This window comes from Mustela erminea, chromosome 20 (assembly GCF_009829155.1).
Source record: "Mustela erminea isolate mMusErm1 chromosome 20, mMusErm1.Pri, whole genome shotgun sequence".
In the NCBI taxonomy this organism is placed as follows: Eukaryota; Metazoa; Chordata; class Mammalia; order Carnivora; family Mustelidae; genus Mustela; species Mustela erminea.
Window position 1 is genome coordinate 34,141,331 of NC_045633.1, and position 20,844 is coordinate 34,162,174.

Below are 20,844 nucleotides of genomic sequence, written 5' to 3' on the forward strand. Positions count from 1 at the left end.
TCAGGGTCCTAGGATCAGCCCTGAGTTGGGTTCCCTGCTCAAGTGGGGAGTCTGCTTCTCCCTCTCCCTTCCCTTACTCCCCTGCTCGTGCTCACTTGCTCTCAAATAAATAGTTTTTTTAAAAAGTAATAAAATCTTAAAAAAACAAAACCAGAAAAGCTCTTTCTGAGTAAAGGATCCAAGCCACTTAGATTTTTCTGGATATCAAAGGACAAGTATCAAATGTACATGGAGAATTTTTGGTTCCACAGGTCTTTCAAATAAACCCACACATGATTTCCAGGGTCATATGGGAAGTCAAGAACAGTATCAGGGAATCATTCCAAATGGAGTTTCCATGAGTAACAGATCTCCTAAGGGTGTTTGCTTATGTTCTTACCCGGGCTTCAAATTCCGATGTTTCTTCCACATAACCAAGTCCCCCCTTTTGTAACCTAGTTGCAACTTCAATGAGATCACTACGAAGAAAGTTTAAAAGCTCCTGGTTGCCATCACAGGATTTTAGACCCAAATTTGGCTTCCGGGCCAGATGAATAGAATGAATGATGTCCTGGTACCTAGAAAAGTTGGGGAGCAGGAAGGGAAAATAAAGAACTCTGAATGACAGGTTTCATTTCTAGAAGACTTACTCAGATCTTCATTTCTCCTTGGTGATCTCTTTAGTTTTGTGTTTCTTGTACACATTTTCAAATTTGTCTTATTCTTGATTCATTTGAAAAACACGCTTCTTATTTTTGGTATTTGATAATTCCAGTACCTGAAGTGTCCTGCTTAACACCCAGCTCTCGTTCATGGTTCCTGGTCTGTGTATTTTTTTTTTAACCTTTTCACCATGCATTTCTCGGGATGGAATCTGTGGAAATTCTTCTGAGGCCTGGTTTGAAGCTGGGCTCCTCCAGAGAGAATACCCATCTGCCCACGTCAGCTACAGGAAATGCTACCGACATGAGGCAACTTTAAATCACCTGCCACAATGCCTCATAACATAGTAAAAATGTCAAACGGCTGAAATTCTACACAAGTACCTCCAAGTTCACTCTCACATTAAAGACTGACCCGCTGAGGTCCCAGCCACACACTCTGGCGAGACCATAAGCTTCACTGCTGGTTTCTTACAACAAAATGCAAACTTGAGCTCAAGGTCATCTCAGCTGAAGTATACTAAGTTCCCATTTCATTCTTTTTTTTTTTTTTTTTTAAGGATCTATTTATTTATCTGACGGAGAAGAAGAGAGAGACCGCAAGAGAGGAAACACAAGCTGGGGGAGTGGGAGAGGGAGAAGGAGGCTCCCCACAGAGCAGGGAGCCTGATGAGGGGCTCGATCCCAGGACCATGGGATCATGACCCAAGCCAAAGGCAGATACTCAATGACTGAGCCACTCAGGTGTCCCTCCCATTTCATTCTTTTTTTTTTTTTTTAAATTTTTATTTTCATTTACAGACAGCGATCACGAGTAGGCAGAGAGAGAGAGAGGAAGGGGAGCAGGCTCCCTGCTGAGCAGACAGCCCGATGCAGGGCTCAATCCTAGGACCCCGGGATCATGTCTTGAGCTGAAGGCAGAGGCTTTAACGCACTGAGCCACCCAGGCACCCCTAAATAAGCATTTTAATATTATTTTCCTCTGAATACAGCTTCACTGTGTCCCACTGGCTTTCTTGCAAAGGACTGCCCTTGCTTTGCAGAATTCCCTTTATTTTCTTCTTTGACGTTATCTATGAATGTGTTTAACTGCCTGTCAGTTAAGATCTCTTCGGACATCTTTAAGGAATTTGTTTCTAATTTTATTGCAATCTGATCAGAGACCATATCCTGAAACTCTCTATTTTTAAAATCCGTTGAGACTGCTTTTGTGGCTAAGTATATGATTAATTTTTATAAATGTTCAATGGATAGAAAAAACTTTACTTCTCTGTTTCCAACTGGCTTGATATCATTTTGTTTTTAAATTCCTTTTTTACTGAGGGGCACTTGGGTGGCTCAGCTGGTTAAGCGCCTGCTTTCAGCTCGAGTCGTGATCCCCGAGTCATGGGCCTAAGCCCCCAACATTGGGCTCCCTGCTCAGAGGAGAGTCAGCTTCTCCTTCTCTCTCTGCCCATCACCCTGCTCACGTCTGCTTTTTTCTTTCTCCTTACCCAGCTTGTGGTCTCTCCCAAATAAATAAAATCTTAAAAAAAATAAGCTTCTTTTTTAGTTGAAGTGGGTAACTGAGCACACCCTGCAATTCATATCCTTCATCACTTACTGTCTTGCAAAGAGCGTATATAACTGTTTTAGAAACGTGAACTTCAACTGGTTGGTCTGTGATACATTATCCTATCCCTTTGGCTACCCAAAGGAAATACAAATAACCACCAGCAAGAGAAGAGATAAATAAAGTAGAATCACAAAGATTTTACAAATTCCCAGAACAGTATATAGAAAGGAAAATGACAGAACTCGGTTATAAAAATCATGGATGAAACCTGAAATCACCAGTATTTTGAGTATTAACTATACTTCAATTAAACACAAAACAAAACAGTATGAAACATGGATGGCTCTATGGTAAACTAATGCTAAGGGAGGAACATTAACTCTCCAAGATTATGTATGCTTGACAGCCTTTAGAAAGTTCAAACCCAGAAAAGCAAGGTATGTGCTTGGGGTTTTTTTAATGCTCAACAAAACCAAACAAAGTGTAAGTTTTGTTTTTAACCCTGACAATCAAATACGTTAACAAACAGGAGGTACATCATAGAACCATACTACTTTGTCGCTGGTATACTGACATTTTCCCTTGTCTTTCTTAATTTAATTTACCTGTTCTCAATAAGACACCATGATTCTGAATACAATTTTAATTAATTTATGCATTAAGCAGTGGACTAGTATCATGTACCCATCCGCTATCATTCACAAAAGTCTAGAAAACTTGCAACTGTAGACTGAATGATACATTACTTCTTCCTTCAATCAAACCCAAATTCAACTACGAAAGCATGCAGTCAGACACTAAGGCGGCCTTCAGCCTAAACCTTGCCCTGGCTGGGACAGGGGCAATGCCTAGAACAGGAAGGACACCAGCAAATCTAGATGTAGTTAGTATTTGTTTGGAGCTTTCTAAAGATATAATTCAGTCTTAAACTCACCACTTTAAAGCATACATTTGCAGTGGTTTTAATGTTGTGGAACCATCAAAACTATCTAATTCCAAAACTTTCATCACCCCAGAAGAAACCCTGCACCTCGATCCCAATTCTCCCCTTCCCCCGGCCCCTGGAAACCGCAATTCTACTTTCTTTCTGTCCCTGTGGAGGTGCCTACTCTGAAAGTCTTACATAAATGGAATCCTACTGGGGACACCTGGGTGGCTCAGTTGGTTGAGTGTCTGCCTTCGGCTCAGGTCACGATCCCAGAGTCCTGGGCTGGAGCCCTCTGTTGGGGTCCCTGCGCAGTGGGGAGCCTGCTTCTCCCTCCGTCCTTGCGCCTCCCCCCCAACTCATGCTCACTCTCTCTGCAAACTCTCTCTCAAATAAATAATAAAAATAAATAAACAGAATCATATGATATGGGCCTTTGTCTAGCTTCTTTGATTCAGTCCGTTTTTTCGTTTCAGCCCTGTTACAGCTACAACACGGGTCGGTACTTTGTTCCGTTTGGTGGCTGAATTTCTGGATGCGCCACATTTTGTTTATCCGTCAGCTGATGGACATTTAGGGAGTTTTCATTTTCTGGCTGTTTCCAATACTGACAATACTTCTGAATGCCAAATGCTATGGAACTGCCTTTGTAAGGCTGCCTAACTCTAATGAGAGTCTAGTTCAGTGCATGACACATGGGAATCAATGAACAATCCTGCTGCACTGTATCTACAGGGCTTAAAAATATGCTTTTCCACGAAATAAGTCAATCGAAGAAAGACAACTATCATATGATCTCCCTGATATGAGCAAGCAGAGATGCAAGGTGTGGGGTTTGAGGGTAGGAAAAGAATAAATGAAACAAGATGGGATCGGGAGGGAGACAAACCATAAGAGACTCTTAATGTCACAAAACAAACTGAGGGTGGCCGGGGGGAGGGGGATAGGGATAGGGTGGTGGGGTTATGGACATTGGGGAGGGTATGTGCTATGGTGTGAGTGCTGTGAAGTGTGTAAACCTGGCGATTCACAGACCTGTACCCCTGGGGCTAATAATACATTATAGGTTTATCAAATAAATAAATAGAAATTAAAAAAAATAAAATAAATTTTAAAATATGCTTTTCCAAATAAGCATGAGTCAAGAAACTCCCAAGCAATAAGAACATAAAAGGGTTACGTAATTTTTTAAATTTACGTTTACTGCTTTTATGGATACACAAATAACCCCTAAGACATTTATAATACGTATGCTGAAGAGAAGCCGTGTAGAGCAAGATGAAAATCCTTACCTCTTCTCGAGTCTCTCTTTAAGTTGACTTTCTCTTATTCCCTGAGGGTGAAGGCAATTTAGCAACTCATCCAGTTCCTTCTGACTATCACATAAAAACCTAAAAGGAGCAACACAGAATCAGTAACTCTGAAAAATAATCAAATACTAAGAAAGGGTCTAAGACTGTTGGTGGAAGCTGGGAGAACAGAATTCCAATCTTGCTCACAAGCAGAACAGATAATTTATCATTTCAATGAGACCTAAGGCTAACTTTATCCTAGGATACCGGAGCCAATGTTTCCTACTAAAATACGAGACAAATTTTATAAAGTCAACTGACACACTTGTCCATACACTTGTCCATACTTTATCCATAACTTTATCCTAGGATACCGGAGCCAATGTTTCCTACTAAAATACGAGACAAATTTTATAAAGTCAACTGACACACTTGTCCATACTCTACTCTTTAGAGAAGAGTAAACCTACATCTAAAAATTATAGGTCATTAAACCAAAAGGAATCATAGGCAAAACAGTTAATGCAATCACAAAATAAAAGGGACCCTTTCAAAACCTGTTTCCCTGCTTAAAAGAATATGGACATAAAAGCAAATGAATGGCTATGTATACAATTTATATTCTTCAGTTAATAAAGATGAAAATCCTGGGGTGCCTGGGTGGTTCAGTGGGTTAAGCCTCTGCCTTTGGCTTAGGTCATGGTCTCAGGGTCCTGGGATCGAGCCCCATATCAGGTTCTCTGTTCAGGAGGGAACCTGCTTCCTCCTCTTTGTCTCTGCCTGCCTCTCTGCCTACTTGTGATCTCTGTCAAATAAATAAACAAAATCTTTTAAAATAAATAAATAAATAAATGACAGAAATCCTGTATCTGCTCCAAGAACATATACAAACTTACATTTTAAGAGGGAAATAAAATTCCAAAGCTTAGAATATATTCTTATTAAAAACAAAAACAAAAAAAAACAACAACCAACTAAACAGAACTCAAACCTGTTTTTAAAGGAGTAAGTTTACATATCTAAGAAATCAAAATCATACAAAATGATCTTAACAGATGTTAAGACTGGTGTCACTAGATTAAACATTTTCTTAACAGGAAAAAGAAGGAGCAACCCAATGAATGCTCACGTTACCATAGATTCTGGCCTTGCTTGGGTATGGTGGTCTCTACAGCAACTTCTGCTGCTGGTCCAGGATGTGTGTTCATGCTTGCATTTTTGCCTAGGTTTGCTTTCTTACCTAAAAAAAATGTAAACATTAGGTTAATACAGTAAATACCCAATTCCGCATTTTTTTTAAGATTTTATTTGTAATTATTTGATAGTGAGAGAAGGAAAACAAGCAGGGGGAGTGGGAGAGAGAGAAGCAGGCTTCCCACTGAGGGGCAGAGCCTGATGTGGGGCTCCATCCCAGGACCCCGGGATCATGACCTGAGCCAAAGGCAGACGCTTAACGACTGAGCCACCCAGGCGGCCCCAATTCCGCATTTCAAACCTAAACAGGACACAGCGCCAATCCAACAACTAGTAACACAGATGCCACCTATTCAATCCATCCAGTGTACGACAGGCGCGGACTTCTCTTAAACAGCTTACACACAGCACATTCTTTGAGATGTCTGCTGGCTACACAGCTGAACAGCTGCACAGTTTGAAGTTTAGAGTATTACAACTCAGAATGGAGTGGGATGACTGAATAACTTTATATCAAAGCAAATAATCCATTTGTTTTTTGTACGTGAGGTTTGGCACAAATGAAACACATAAACTACTATAAACTTACCCCTGGAGGCTTCAAAAAGTCAAAGACGATAAACTTTTTTCTAAGTCAGCTCCCACACAGTAGGACATGAATACGGATGGATCTTAAGCCTATCTCTGAGGCCTCACCTAACACTGTAACTGGTTCTGTCCCCTGCTTCCTCCCTCTCCCCTTCAACCCTCCGCACCTTCCCTGCACTACAAACACATCACCCTGTTAGTCTTCCGATCACGTGATTGTGAAGACACCAGCCCTGCCAGGATGAGAACACGAAGCAACAGTGCCCACTGGGATGCGCCGGGAGTGCGGCCTGAAACGCCCATCTTCTCCTGGGAGCTACAATTATGGAGACCTGATTTCTAAGGACACCCATTAAGCTTCTGGAAAACATCATAAAATCAGTGTCTCCTCCTGTGGGAAACCCTCCCCCAGGTCTAAAAGTCCTGACTGTACATTTACCGCTCTCAAACATACCTGCCCTTAATGTAAGTTTTTACAAATTCTACCAAAACTAGATTTTTCTACCAAAGTGCTACAACGTAACACTTACTATTATTAACACAGTATAAAAATGCCTTAACTGCCTTTGGGCTACATATTAATTTCCTTATTTAACAATTTTTTGAGTTTTAAGTTTGGGATAGGAGCGTCTCTAAATGAAGGAAAACTGCCTTTAAAAAGATTTCTGGGGCGCCTGGGTGGCTCAGTGGGTTAAGCCGCTGCCTTCGGCTTAGGTCATGATCTCAGGGTCCTGGGATCAAGTCCCACATCGGGCTCTCTGCTCGGCGGGGAGCCTGCTTCCTCCTCTCTCTCTCTGCCTGCCTCTCTGCCTACTTGTAATCTCTCTCTGTCAAATAAATAAATAAAACCTTAAAAAAAAAAAAAGATTTCTGAAAGAAGTGTGATGATCTAATACTTGAGAAGCAATCTTCGTTAGGTCACAGAAAGCGGAGCTGGCAGGAAGCCTGCAGATCATTTAACCCAGTGGTTCTCCACAGGGAGCCAGGCTGCCTCCCAGTGGACACAGGGCAATGTCTGGAGACACATTTAATTGTCACTATTAGCACTTATTCCACTGAGGCCAGGGACGCTGCTAAATGTGTGACAATGCACGGGACGAGCCCCACCTATGAAGAATGACCTGGGGGTGTCTGCGTGGCGTAGTCACTTAGGCGTCCAATTCTTGATTTCGCTCTGCGTCACGTTCCCTCTCTCCCTCTACCCCGCCCCAACTCTTAAAACAACCAAAAAAGATCTGACCCAAAACGTCAGTAATGCTGAGGATGAGGAAAACTGATCTAACCTGACCACTTGGGTTTTCTTAATTAAAAAAAATTTTTTTTTTAATTTTTTTTTTTCAGATTTTATTTATTTGACAGAGAGATAGAGACACAGGGAACCCAAGTAGGGGGAGTGGGAGAGAGAAGCAGGCTCCCTGCTGAGCACGGAGCCCGATGCAGGGCTCAATCCCAGGACCCCAGGTTCATGACCTGGGTCGAAGGCAGACACTTAATGACTGAAGCACCCAGGCAGCTCCCCCTTTTAACTTCTTTCTTGAAATAACATATGCGTGTTACAAATGTTACACATAATCTATGTTCGATGTATATATGCACCTCAAAAAATATATATACATTTATAAAATTATACTTATTTATTTTATAAATCAAACACCCCTGTGTAATCAGAACCCAGGCCAAGAAAAAGAACATCAGTGACCCTTCATGACTCTTTCTCAGTCACTTATTTTTAGTTATTTGCTGTGTTCCTCCCTCACTAGAATTTTAATTAAATGACATTTAGGACCTTATCTGTCTTGTTTGCTTTCTGGTACCACAAAATATGAAAAACTGGTTGGCACACATGAGATGCTCCGTACATACTGAATAAATAAATAATGAAGTTGTCTTCTTAGCCCTTTACCTCAATTCCAGCCATTAAGGTACCTACAGAGAAACTTCCAAAGAAGAGAGTTTGAAGACTACTTGTATAAAATCTAATACCCAGGGGTGTGTGGGTGGCTCAGTCATTAAATGCCTGCCTTTGGCTCAAGATTACGATCCCAGGATCTTGGGATCGAGCCCCATATTGGGCTCCCTGCTCAGTGGGAAGCCTGCTTCTCTCTCTCCCACTCCCCCTGCTTATATTTCCTCTCTTGCTCTCTCTGTGTCAAACAAATAAATAAAATCTTAAAAAAAAAATCTAATACCCAAATATCCCAATATTCAAGCTCATTATCTTTCCACACACCCGGAACAAAGCTCATAACCAAATGTCAGTTTCCTTCCTTCTTCCACGCATTTCATATCCTCCTACCCCACTCAAATACATCTACCTAAGGAGAAAATAAACTTTGCAAAAAGAAAAAGTGACCAAGGAAAGACAGTCCTTACTAATGAGTCTACTCGAGCAGGGTATAAGAACTGATAGATACACATACTCCGGGGACAGTAATCTTCATCAGCAGGGTCCGCACGGTCTTTGCGGTGACTGAATCGATAGTCGATGCTGTCATGCACCCAGCCTTTTTCAATGAACAATCCCGGAACTTCATCTGAGAAGAGCCAGTACCTATAAATCACAACCATGTGTTAATAAAATAATGACAGATCACGAGCATGGGATGACTTTACTGTTGGGGGAGAGGACTACAGAGTTATCATCACTGAACGTTCAGACCCATACAATTGATAAAGTAAGGCACAGAATACCAACATTTTTAAAATTTGAAGTTCGCTTCATATCTGTAACTTTTATAACTTCTAGTATTTTCTACTTCAGGTTCCACACAATACACACATGTAAAATGTATTACCATTTCTAATGACCTCTATTTGGATTATGTTTCACCCATCATAATAATTTAGGTTTCCTATTTGTGGTACCTTCAAAAACAGGGTTGTGTCTTTTTTTTTTTGGACACGGAGGGAGAGAGAGAGAGAGCACAAGTAGGCAGAAAGGCAGGCAGAGAGAGAGGGGGAAGCAGGCTTTCCACCGAGCAGAGAGTCCGATGCAGGACTCGATCCCAGGACCCTGAGATCATGACCTGGGCTGAAGGCAGAGGCTTAAACCCACTGAGCCACCCAGGCGCCTCTTCTGTCTTTTATTTATTTTTTTTTTTTTAAGAATAGGTTTGTGTCGGGACGCCTGGGTGGCTCAGTTGCTTAAGCAGCTGCCTTCGGCTCAGGTCATGATCCCAGCATCCTGGGATCGAGTCCCACATCGGGCTCCTTGCTTGGCAGGGAGCCTGCTTCTCCCTCTGCCTCTGTCTGCCATTCTGTCTGCCTGTGCTTGCTCGCTCTCCCTCTCTCTCTCTGACAAATAAATAAAATCTTTAAAAAAAAAAAAAAGAATAGGTTTGTGTCTGGGGCACCTGGGTGGCTCACTGGCTTTAAGCCTCTGCCTTCAGCTCAGGTCATGATCTCAGGGTCCTGGGATCGAGCCCCTTATTAGGCTCCCTGCTAGGTGGGGAGCCTGCTTCCCCCTCCCCTTGCCCACCTCTCTGCCTACTTGTGATCTCTGTCAAATAAATAAATAAAATCTTAAAAAAAAAAGAACCGGCTGGTGTCTTATTTAACTGTGTAACTCCAGCATGTGGCATAGAAAACATCCAATAAACGTGTGATGACCGATGGTTTCCAAAATCCATAAACGGAATACCTTATTTATTCTACAACTTTAGAGTTTCAAAACTAGGAACAATATAATAACCCTAAAAGGTGACAAAAATTAAATCTAGTAAGTTACCTGTTATGGTTTCGATCTGTACCAATAGGAGTCCTACGCATGACTAGCTTTGCCTTGGCAATTCCCTCCTGGAAAGCCTTCTCAGCAGCTGCCTTGTGCCTTCGTATTCGTTCTTCTTCAGCTTCGCGTTCTAGTTTCACTGGTAAAGATCAAAAGAATCAACTAGACTTTATTTTCTAATAAGTTCTATTAAAAGTTTTTAAATGGAATTAATTGATCCTCAAAATGACCAGAATGAATAAAACCAGACCAGCTATTTCAAAATAAAACCTATTTCAGTCCTGAGGAATTTGACTGTAATTAAGCTTAGAAGCCTTGGTGACAAGAAAAAAGACCGGAGAGTGAAGGTAGGTAACCACTTGTGCATAAAAGCAATCGCTACGTACCGAATACTCTCTGGGGAGTTATTCAGCAAGTCACTACTGTTAATGATGAAAAAAGGTGTGGGGGTGCCTGGGTGGCTCAGGCGAAGCACCCGACTCTTGGTTTCAGTTCAGGTCGTGGAATCAAGCCCTGCACCAACTCTCTGCTTGAGATTCTCTCTCTCCCCTGTCCCTGCCCATGCTTGTACAATCTAAAATAAATAAAATCTCAAAAAGAAACTTTTTATTAATTTATTTCTGATCATTCATTATATGGGTTTATTTCATCCAGACAGAAATTTCTCTCAACAACAAGAATAGCCCAGTAATCTTGCCTTTTAAGTTTTTCTATAACTGTAAAAAATTCTGAAACACAGCGCTACTATTTACAACTTCAGAATGTGTAATACTGATATTCTACAGATGAGAGAACATCTACATTAATTATGGTGAGAATCCGGAAAATAATCAGTCTAAAGAGGCTACTTTAAAAAATTAAGACACAGGGGCGCCTGGGTGGCTCAGTGGGTTAAGCCGCTGCCTTCGGCTCAGGTCATTATCTCAGGGTCCTGGGATCGAGTCCCACATCGGGCTCTCTGCTCAGCAGGGGGCCTGCTTCCCTTCCTCTCTCTCTGTGATCTCTTCCCTTCCTCTCTCCTACTGTGATCTCTCTCTGTCAAATAAATAAATAAAATCTTTAAAAAAAAAAAAAATTAAGACACATCTCATTTATTCAAAACCAACAGGATACTCACTACCTTTAACAAAGTTTGCTCTCCTAAATGGAACAAAATGTTTGCAACAGTGCTTACAGCAGAAATCAGTACAAAGCTAAATACAAACAGTAATGGCCAAATCACAATCAAGGAAAAGTTCTTTTCTCTTAGGGCCACAAACAAACAAAAAGCCCCCTAGGGCAAGTCATCAAAAGACCAAACTCGGTTCCAGAGGTTACAGCACTGAACGAGATACCAAATAAAGTGAACTGACCCTTGGCAAAATATTAACTTTCTTTGTCCCTTATTTCTCTGTATCAATTTAAGAGTATAACATGACCTTTCCTTTGTCCTATGTTAAAACACACAGAGAACACTTCAGAAACTCAAGGAGAAGTCATTACATTTCAGGTAACACACAGCGGCAGTGTGACATATACACAAAGTTGATCTACATGCTATTTTACTTAGAATGCAATATATGGTCTTTAAAACTGAAACGTATGTATATGCAGATGCACAGTGTACCTGTATCAATGTAAAGACATTTCAGTGGTCTTAGGTAGTATAAACTAGAATCTGTTTTAAAAGAAATTATTATATATTCAGAAAATGCTACTAAAGTTATTTCCAGGTATCTAGGGTCCAACTTTGACAAATAAATGGTTTTTACCATCTTCACTTTATAAGCTGGAATCTCTGATACGGCTGGAAACTACAGCACCGACTAAAATAGTTTAAAGACCTAAAATCCCAATAAGGGCGCCTGGGTGGCTCAGTGGGTTAAGCCCCTGCCTTTGTTTGGCTCAGCTCATGATCTCAGGGTCCTGGGACTGAGCCCTACATCGGGCTCTTTGCTCAGCGGGGAGTTTGTTTTCCCCCTCTCTCCCTGCCTGCCTTTCTGCCTACCTGTAATCTCTGTCTGCCAAATAAATAAATTAATTAATTAAAAAAAAAAAAAGAATTTAGAGATTTTTGAGAAGATGAATATGTGAAAATTGTGAAAGTTGCACATACCTGTGAATATATTAAAAAACAATGAGTTATATGTTATAAATAGATGAGTTGTATGGTATGTGAACTATTTAATAAAGCTGTTTTAAAAATGTTCAGCTTTGGGGCACCTGGGTGGCACAGTCGGTCAAGCATCCAACTTTTGGTTTCAGCTCAGGTCATGATCTCAAGGTCATGAGATCAAGTCCCACAACGGGCTCTGCGCTCAGCAGAGAATCTGCGTTTCTCTCGTTTCTCTCTCCCTTTCCCTCTGCCCCACGGTCTACACTCTCTTTCTCAAATAAACAAATCTTAAAAAAAAAAAATTCAGATCTGATGGTGCTATCGAAGCCGCAAACGTTTACATTCTTACATCGTAGTAAGTATCTGAGCTGGCAACTGCACTGAGGGCTTCAAACACCTTGTCACTCAATTGTTAAAACGATCTTAACAAGCACAGGAGGACCCTGAGGCACAGAGAGTAACTTGCCCAAAAGACTACTACGAAGTCAGAGGCAGGGTTTGAAACCAGGCCAGCAATTCCCAAGCCCTGTAGTCTTTCCACGATGCCTACTTGTGACTTTGGTCCTTTACCAAATCCAGAGAAGATGCCACCGTCATCAATCCAAGTCAAACCATCGTTAGCTGTAGGAGGCCCTGCTGCACACTCCCAGCAAGCATCACACACCCAGTGGGGTCTGGGCTGCCGCACACCAAAATAACTGAAGAGTTAACAACAAACAGAGCCTCTACCGTTACCCTGGCAACTTCCTTCCTTCTACTGTCTTCTAAAGGGTCTCCCTTCTGCTCTCAACACCAGCCCTTACCTTTCAGCTCTCTCTCCTGGATCTCACGCTCCTTCTTGGCCTGGATGGCGAGCAGCCGCCGGCTCTTCACGGCGCTGATCATGTCTTCGGCTCCCAGGTCCACGTGGGGCTCAAACTTCACCACCTCTTTCTTCCTATCCGGTTTGCCTAGCCCGTTCTCCTCTTTCCCGTTTTCCTTGTTTCTGGCTTCCATTTCTTTCCTTTTCTGTTTCTCTGCTCTCTTCTTATCATTCTCTTCCTTCAGGACAGCAAGCCGCTCCTTCCACAGCTCCGCCGACATCTGCTGTCTGGTCTCCATGTGGTCCTGCACCGAGTACGTCATGAGGATGCGGTGGCAGAGTGCGGTCAAGATCTGCAGCTTCTCCTCTGACGTTAATTCAAAAAACTCCGAGGTCTCCAGCTTCTCTAGGAACTCATCTTGTACCTCATTGTCCTCAAACGGCGCCGAATCCTTATTGTCATCTGCGTCGGAGCCCTCGCTTTCCTCCTGAACGTCAGACCTGCGCAGGCAGAGCCGCACCAGCTCTGAAACAGAATGCAGAGTCAGCGGGATCTCCGACAGCTTCATTCCCAGTTCACCGTAGTCTTCTGCTATTTCGTCCTGTAATAAGGTCTGTAAGAGGATGACCAACACCCTATTGAGGTATAAAAAGCCGCCTTTTTCTGCACTCAAGGCCTCCATGAGGGACACAGCAGTAATAGGGTACTGGGCATCCGGTAAGAGCAGCCCCGAGTAACAGCTCAAGAACTCCACCACCATGGCCACATCCCCGAAGAGTGTGTTGGGCAGCCCTTCAGGGGTGTCCACCAGTCGAAATGCTGGAAGGCTTTTGCCCGGTAACTCCTGGTCCTCGTACCTCTTCTGTTTTTCTAGCTTCTCAAGCATTTCCTTCTCTCTCCGCTCCTTGGCTTTCTCCTTCAACTTTTCTTTCAGCTCCTCTCGTTTCTTTTTCAAATATTCTTTCCGCTGCTCTTCAGACATCGAGGCCCACCGCTTTTTGTGCTCGAGAAGCTCAAAGCGCTTTTGAACAAGACTTCGCAGCTCTTCTGGGAGACGGGCTCGATCTTCGCTGGAGAGAAGGCGAGCGGTTTTGGAGATAACACAGGACAGGGCACTCTTCTTGTCCTCCCTGTCTTTGTTTTCTTTGTAGTAGGCAATAAGGTGTAGGGCAGCGGGAGGCAGATGTTTGTGGGGTTTACTAGAGGACCTGGCTGTACCCCCAGAGTTCCGTGGGGCTCGTGTCATCTTCTGAGTGCCTTTGGCCATATCCAACAGAGTCATCTGCTTCATTTTGGTTTTAGGAGTCTTCAAGCCCTTTTTGGGAGACTTGGAATTACCTGTAGATTTCTGTCCATTAAGGATGCCTTTGCTTCTGCCCTTTGCTTTCAAAGGTTTATCGCTGTGCTTCCCCGATTTCTTGGCAGGAGGGCCCTTCTTAGGAATGTGAAAGTTACTGTGGAGCTTGGCGGGTGACATCATCTTCATTACTTCTTCCAAATGTTCTTCTGGAGATCTGGAATTTTTGGAGTTCTTCACTTTGAGTGGCGAGCCATTCAAGGATTTCTTCAAGTGTACGTGACACCATAACTTGGGATTTAGTGGTGAACTCAGAGAAGAGTTGTCTGTCTTGGATTTTTTTGAGGGCTTCCTGTCTGGGGATCCAGTATTCTTCCTCTTAGTAGAAGGGTTGAGAGTCATGTACTAGAATTTAAGAACAAGAGCAAAATTAATTAAAAACAAAACAAAACTAAACTAAACTAAACTAATTTGAACAAGCAATATTTAAGCATCATATAGGCCCTCTTCCCCAGCTATCCAGGTAAAGCTACAGATTCATTTCTGCCCATAGACACTATGCCCCTGAAGAAACAAAGACATGAATGTTAGCTAATGTTTTGGCCACATCAATGCAAAATTCTTTTAATACCCAGACTTAAAAATGTATACTGTAAAATTAGACCTTTCTTCTATGTAACTGGTTTTCTGTTAATACACAGTGCTAGCAATTCTTATACACTTTTATGAAATCTGTGCATCCTTTCCCCAGAAGAAACACACAAAAATTATGCATACAATTTCAGAGTGTGTCCGTGGATCCCAGACTGAGGATACCTGATCTCAACAATGGCAACACCTAAGAAATTAATCAAGAATTACTCTGATTTGTAAGCCTTTAAACCTCTGTTCCAACTGGGAACATTACATCCTTTTAAGTAGAAAGTATATGAAGTTTTTTTGTCCAAATGAAGAAGCAAACTTTATTTAAAATACCACAACAACAACAAAAATCACCGCTAACAAACAGGGAGCCCTCCTGCCCCTGGTTCCTCAAACTTCCCTTTCTCTCCCCAAACATCAAGAGCTCATTCCCATGAATACGTCATTAACTCTAAGCCCTCTACACTCTCGATCTCATATGCTTCTCTTTCGTCATCCCTCACAGCTTTCAAAGGGACTACCTCTAGTAGCCCAACTATAAGCCTTCAATCCCGCCAGGACCTTAAACCCATTAATTCAACCACACTTTCCCTACACTCACTTCCTGGTCCTTTCTACCTGCATGAAACTCCAGTCCGTTACTATAATCTGTCTTGCATAAACCTACGCTTCCCTGATCGCTCCTGCTCTATGACACCGAGCTACCCGTGGCGTGCACACGTTCAGCTTCCCCATGACTGCAACAGAAGACACAAAGACAGTGGGTGGTCTCCCTTTAAATTCAGAACCAGGTACCTCAAATGCATCCTAAATGCCACCCAGTAATGACAAGATATGTCCCTTTCCCCTGGACGCACATCTTCTGTCCCCTTACGGAGAATTAGTTAACAGGCTAGAACCAGTCAACTTGTCATAATACCATGGTTTCTATTGAAGTGTGTGTTTAAAAAAAAAAAAAAAAACCCAACTGCCGATTTTGGAACTTTCAAGAATGTAATTATAAAGAAAAAAAGCTGAACTGCACACTAAATTAAATACTGAAGCAATGAAAAGGTACGGCCAATTTCACAAAAATTCCAAGGTATAGGAGAGAAACTAGATAACCTCCAGAAGATGTGATTTCTGTTACCAAAAGCAACTAAGCACAGAAGGCACTTGGAGACTTGACCCTAACTCGAGGATTCTAAGTGGGAAGGATGAACTTCAGAGAAACAACATGGAAGCAGCGGGTCAGCACGAGAGACACTGCAGGCAAGGAAGCAGCTGCAGACTCCGGAAGACAAAATCGTGAGACCCCTGAGAAAGACGAGGGAAGCAGCACAGCGACGGCGATGGCAGAGGGGCCACGGAGGACACCAACACTCGTCGGACGTGACCAGACAGGCACGGCAAAACTTAGTAAGCTGTACTGCGATGTCAAGTAAGATCGAAACAGCACGGATATAACCACCACACCAACTCACAGAACCCAGGCAGCACCAACAGGAGAGATCTGGTCTGTGAAGAATGAGCAGGCTACCCCTAACACCCTTCTCCTGGCCAAGTCTCCAACTTCAAAGGCCAATCTGCCTTTTAGGGACCACGGCAATTACAGGTTATTGTTCCTCCGGCTAGCTATTTCTGCTCCCCAATTATCGTCCTCAGTCTTGGCTGACGAAGAGGTTTCATAGTTTACGGAATACAAATAGTATCTATCCATAACTTGGGGGATACTTTCCCCAGAAGCAGAATTTCCTAGTTCTGTTTCCCCAGAACTAGATTTCAAAATGTTAAAATGAATAAGCAAAGATGACTTACGTAGGCCTCTCCCTAAAGGGCAATAATGGTAGCAATACCCCAAAGAGACCAGTGTTTCAGGAATCAAATCACAGGAGGAGGCCCAAAGCGACCCTGGCAGAAATCGAAGACAAATATGTGCTTCTACTGGCCTTGGAACATCTTCAGAGTATAAAGCTGATACTTCTTCTAATGTTCAGGATAACAGACTATTTTTGAAGTCATTCTAAAATGAAATTTATCACTAAAAAGGAGACTAGTGTGAGTCTGTTTCAATTTTACCACTTATCTCTTAATAGGGTCTATTATAAGGGCCACTTTGTAATTTGCTTTTTTTTTTTCCTGTTTAAAAGTCACTCAAATTATCCTAAGGTTCCTTCAATTTCTTCTACTTAGAAGCACCATATACGCAGAAATGATCTAAGAAAAAGCTGGGATGTCTCAGCTACGAGAGGGTCCAGCAACCTATTTTTATTTATAAGGTGTGTTTTTCTTGCCAAACCACACCGCATAATTTTTTTTCTTAAAAATGAAAGAAATTAACTCACCCAACCCCCTCCCAACAGGCCGGCTCCCCGCTTGAGCAGTCCTTCAGTAACTGGATCATCTCAGCATAGGGCATGCTGGGCGGTCACAGCCAAATGGGAGCCGGCATGGCTGGACTCAGGGGGATCTGAAAAAGTATAAAACCGCTTATGTGCTAAGGGTCTCCCCTATCCCCCAGCACAGGTCATCTACCAGTGTAGTGCACAGGGAGGGAGAAAAGAATGGACATCGAAATAGCAGTACTGTATGTAGGTTTTAGGCCAAGGCCCTTCCTAAATGCTAAACAGGAACAAAATATTTATGAATGACTCAGCAACACGAAAGCCATTAAGAAAAACAGAGTATACAATTCTACACCTGGCTCCCTGTCGCACCTGAAAAGAAACCACCACCACAAATAAGGAAAGGAAATCTATTAAGATAAAAATGAAGAAACTTTATTTACAGCAGCTCATTCAGATGCTAAATTTAACTTAACAATAAGCAGAAAAAACCATGAATTGGAAAACTTTGGCAATCTATTAATATTCTGATTTTTACTGCACTCTTCTCATTCACCCAAGGAGCCACGGTATGAGTTTCAAGGCAACACTGGCAGAGTGGACTTGCTTCAATCTCCAGATATCTTTATCAGCCAATATGCAAAATCTGTTGCCGTAAATCAGGTTTTAAGTGCTTTTAAAGTTAACATAATTTATTTTTTTTTAAAGTGCTTCTGCTCTAGTCTCTAACTCATAAATAAAAATCAAAAGGCAATTTAAAGAAAAAACCTAAACCATGAACACTTACTTGAAACAATTAGAAGACATAAACATCTTTAAAAATATATAATTAACATCACTAGTAACGAGACAAAATTACATCATGGGCCTTCTGATACGATTCACTAAGAAGAACACACCAGTTCTGTGGCATTTCTACCCAAAATCCATAGCCTGAATACAATCATATGGAAATAGCCACAAACTGAGAAGCATTACACGAAAGTCATCGACTTATATTCTTAAAAAAATGTCAAGACAAAGAAAAGCTGAGATGGCTCCAGATCAGGGATCAGTCTCCAAACAAAACAGAACAAGGAAACATAATACATGATACTGTATTGGATCCTACTGAAACCAAACCATTATTTTTTTTTTTGGCTAAAGGGGCAGGGCTGGGACAATTTTCAAAATTTGTGTAAGGACTACAGATAATAGTATTGTTTCAATGTTAACTTTCTGATTTTGCCAACTGTACTATAGTTACATTAGAAAATAGCCTTGTGCTTGGGCTCCCTACGTGGCTCAGTCAGTTAAGCATCTGACTCTTGGTTTTGGCTCAGATCCTGATCTCAGGGTCATGAGACTGAGTCCCGCAATGGGCTCTGAGCTCAGCCTGAAGTCTGCTTGAGATTCTCTCCCTTTCCTTCTCCCTCCTGCTGCTGCTCTCACTCGTCTCAAATAAATAAAATAAAAAAACAAAAAACCAAGAAAAAGAAAATATTTCATATATTCAAATGAAAGGGCCTTCTCAGTGGCTCAGAAAAAAATAATTTGTGTGTTTGAAAAGAGAAAATAATAAAACACATGTGGTAAATGTTAACATCTGGGAAATTCACTTGAAGGTATACGGAAGAAATCCTTCACAGTAATTTGTCTTTCGGTATGAAATTATTTCAAAATAAGATGTTCTTAAAGTGCATTAAAAACCATATTAAAGCAGTCCAAATTATGGCAGGATTCCAAAGGTCTTAAAAAAAAGTAATATTTAGTTGTTACATCTCTATCCAAAAGCCTCCCTACTAAGCATTCGGCAGCCTGAAATTAAGAGCTCACACACTGTGGCTGAGTAACAAAAACACTGGAGTTGCAATATACTCCACCAAAGGGCAACGAGCCAAAATGGCACATCTCACCTTACATGACAGCTACGGCACAAATTCCTTGTAGGTCATTCCCCCAAGTCATTATCCCTAAACTCAACTGTTGTTGCGTTTTTTCTCAACAAATGATAAAGAGATGAATGCACCAGCCACATACCTGTTACACCTGTGCTAAATATTACAGAACACAAAATGAGTAAACTAGTTCTCATTTTCAAGTAATTTATGTTCTAAAATTTACAAGACCACAAACACACTCTCATCATCACAGCAGGCCCTACTCCGATAACACTCCAACTTCCAAATCTCTAACTTTCTTCTCTCCCAACCTAGGACCCCCATTGATCCTTTCTCTAAACTATTGCTCAGAACTTGCTTCCTGACCTCCATGTCCCCTCTCTCTTCACAGGAGCTGCGCCTGGCTGAAAACCAAATGAGATTCTATGAAAACCAAAGAGAAGATGAAGAGAGAAAAAAAACTTTTTAACTTATTGCCTTTGGGAAAGGCAGATTTTATGTGATCAACCTGAATTCTCAATGCATGACTTAAAATTTCCTTTAGATGAGGAAAAAATCTGAAACACTGTTTCATGGTCTACTTATCTTTCTTGACTATATTCTGTCCTAGCAGAGATACTCTGAGTTCTTTAAGAAAACTACAAACAGGGCGCGTGGGTGGCTCAGTTAAGCTTCTGCCTCTGGCTCAGGTCATGATCCTGGAGTCCTAGGACTGAGTGAGTCCCACACGCGGCTCCCCAGGGAGCCTGCTTCTCCCCCTGCGTGCCACTTCCCTTTTGTGCTTTCTCTCTCTCTGTCTCTGACAAATAAATGAAATCTTAGGAAGGAAAGAAGGAAGGAAGGAAACTACAAACAGGAAAAAGATAATTTATGTGCAAAACTCAGGTGACAAAATCAGGGAAATGTCAAATAGTACTGGGGAATAAGACTTATTACACAGACTGGTATTTTACATGAGTCTCAAGTTCTCTAAACAGAATCACTCACTGTCTTCTTACAGCACTTTAGTCCAAACAAGCTAATACTTCCTAGTCTCAATCTTAATTACAGCCAAATTCTATTAAGTACCTTAAGCCCTAAGTAGAAAATTTGAGAGTAGGTGATTTCTTCAGAAACTCCTTTTAAGATACAAGTTCCTAAAATTCTAGTCTCTGGCTCCTACAAAAAGTGTGGATCAGCTTTTTTGTTCCAGTAAGCCCCAAAGACCTTTTACCCATAAATAATACTTGGCTTTTCTTTTTTTAGTCTTTTTTTTTTCCCCCATGTTATTCATATACTTGAATCCCTAAACTAAAATACATAAAAGCTGTAAGATTTAAAAAGAGGAAAATATGTAAGGACTCAAATGATCCAACAGTCTGAAACTCATTCAGAGATGATTCTGCATGGGATTTTCATACACTAATAATCATCATCTTATGTTGTAACCACTGAAAGCCGTTATCACAGCTCCAAAACTCTAGAGCAATAAAATGACAAGGAATTAAAATTTCTTCTCAGTGAATAAACAAAATTTAGGTTTACCAAAGTTCCACAGAAACTTTAGTCCTAATCCAGAAAAAGCCTATTAATTTCTAAATTTTTCTTTTTATGCAAATAAAAATTTTAAGAGCACAGGAAGAAAATGCTTGGTCATGCTGGTCTGGAATAAGAAAACATGCTAAGTGCTAAACTATGGTGGGAGAAATAAAAAATTATTTCTCATTATACTTTTTTTTTTTAAAACATTTTATTTATTTGACACAGAGAGAGAGCACAGGTAGGCAGAGAGGCAGACAGAGAGAGAGGGGGAAGCAGGCTCCCTGTCGAGCAGGGAGCCCGAAGCAGGGCTCGATCCCAGGACTCTGGGATCATGACCTGAGCTGAAGGCAGAGGCTTAAC

General features: G+C 41.6%; 1 protein-coding gene across 3 annotated transcripts in view; it reads right to left on the bottom strand.

The window, feature by feature from the left end:
* Positions 1–20,844, bottom strand: part of BAZ1B (bromodomain adjacent to zinc finger domain 1B) — a 68,923-nt gene that overhangs the window by 18,099 nt on the left and 29,980 nt on the right. For all 3 annotated transcript variants that reach the window (XM_032326780.1, XM_032326781.1, XM_032326782.1), the window contains 6 exons: positions 12,821–14,522; positions 9,923–10,061; positions 8,616–8,746; positions 5,548–5,653; positions 4,414–4,512; positions 380–557 (listed from right to left, as the gene is read on the bottom strand). In XM_032326780.1, the coding sequence (XP_032182671.1) occupies positions 380–557; positions 4,414–4,512; positions 5,548–5,653; positions 8,616–8,746; positions 9,923–10,061; positions 12,821–14,522 (2,355 nt within the window). The remainder of the gene's footprint in view (positions 1–379; positions 558–4,413; positions 4,513–5,547; positions 5,654–8,615; positions 8,747–9,922; positions 10,062–12,820; positions 14,523–20,844) is intronic.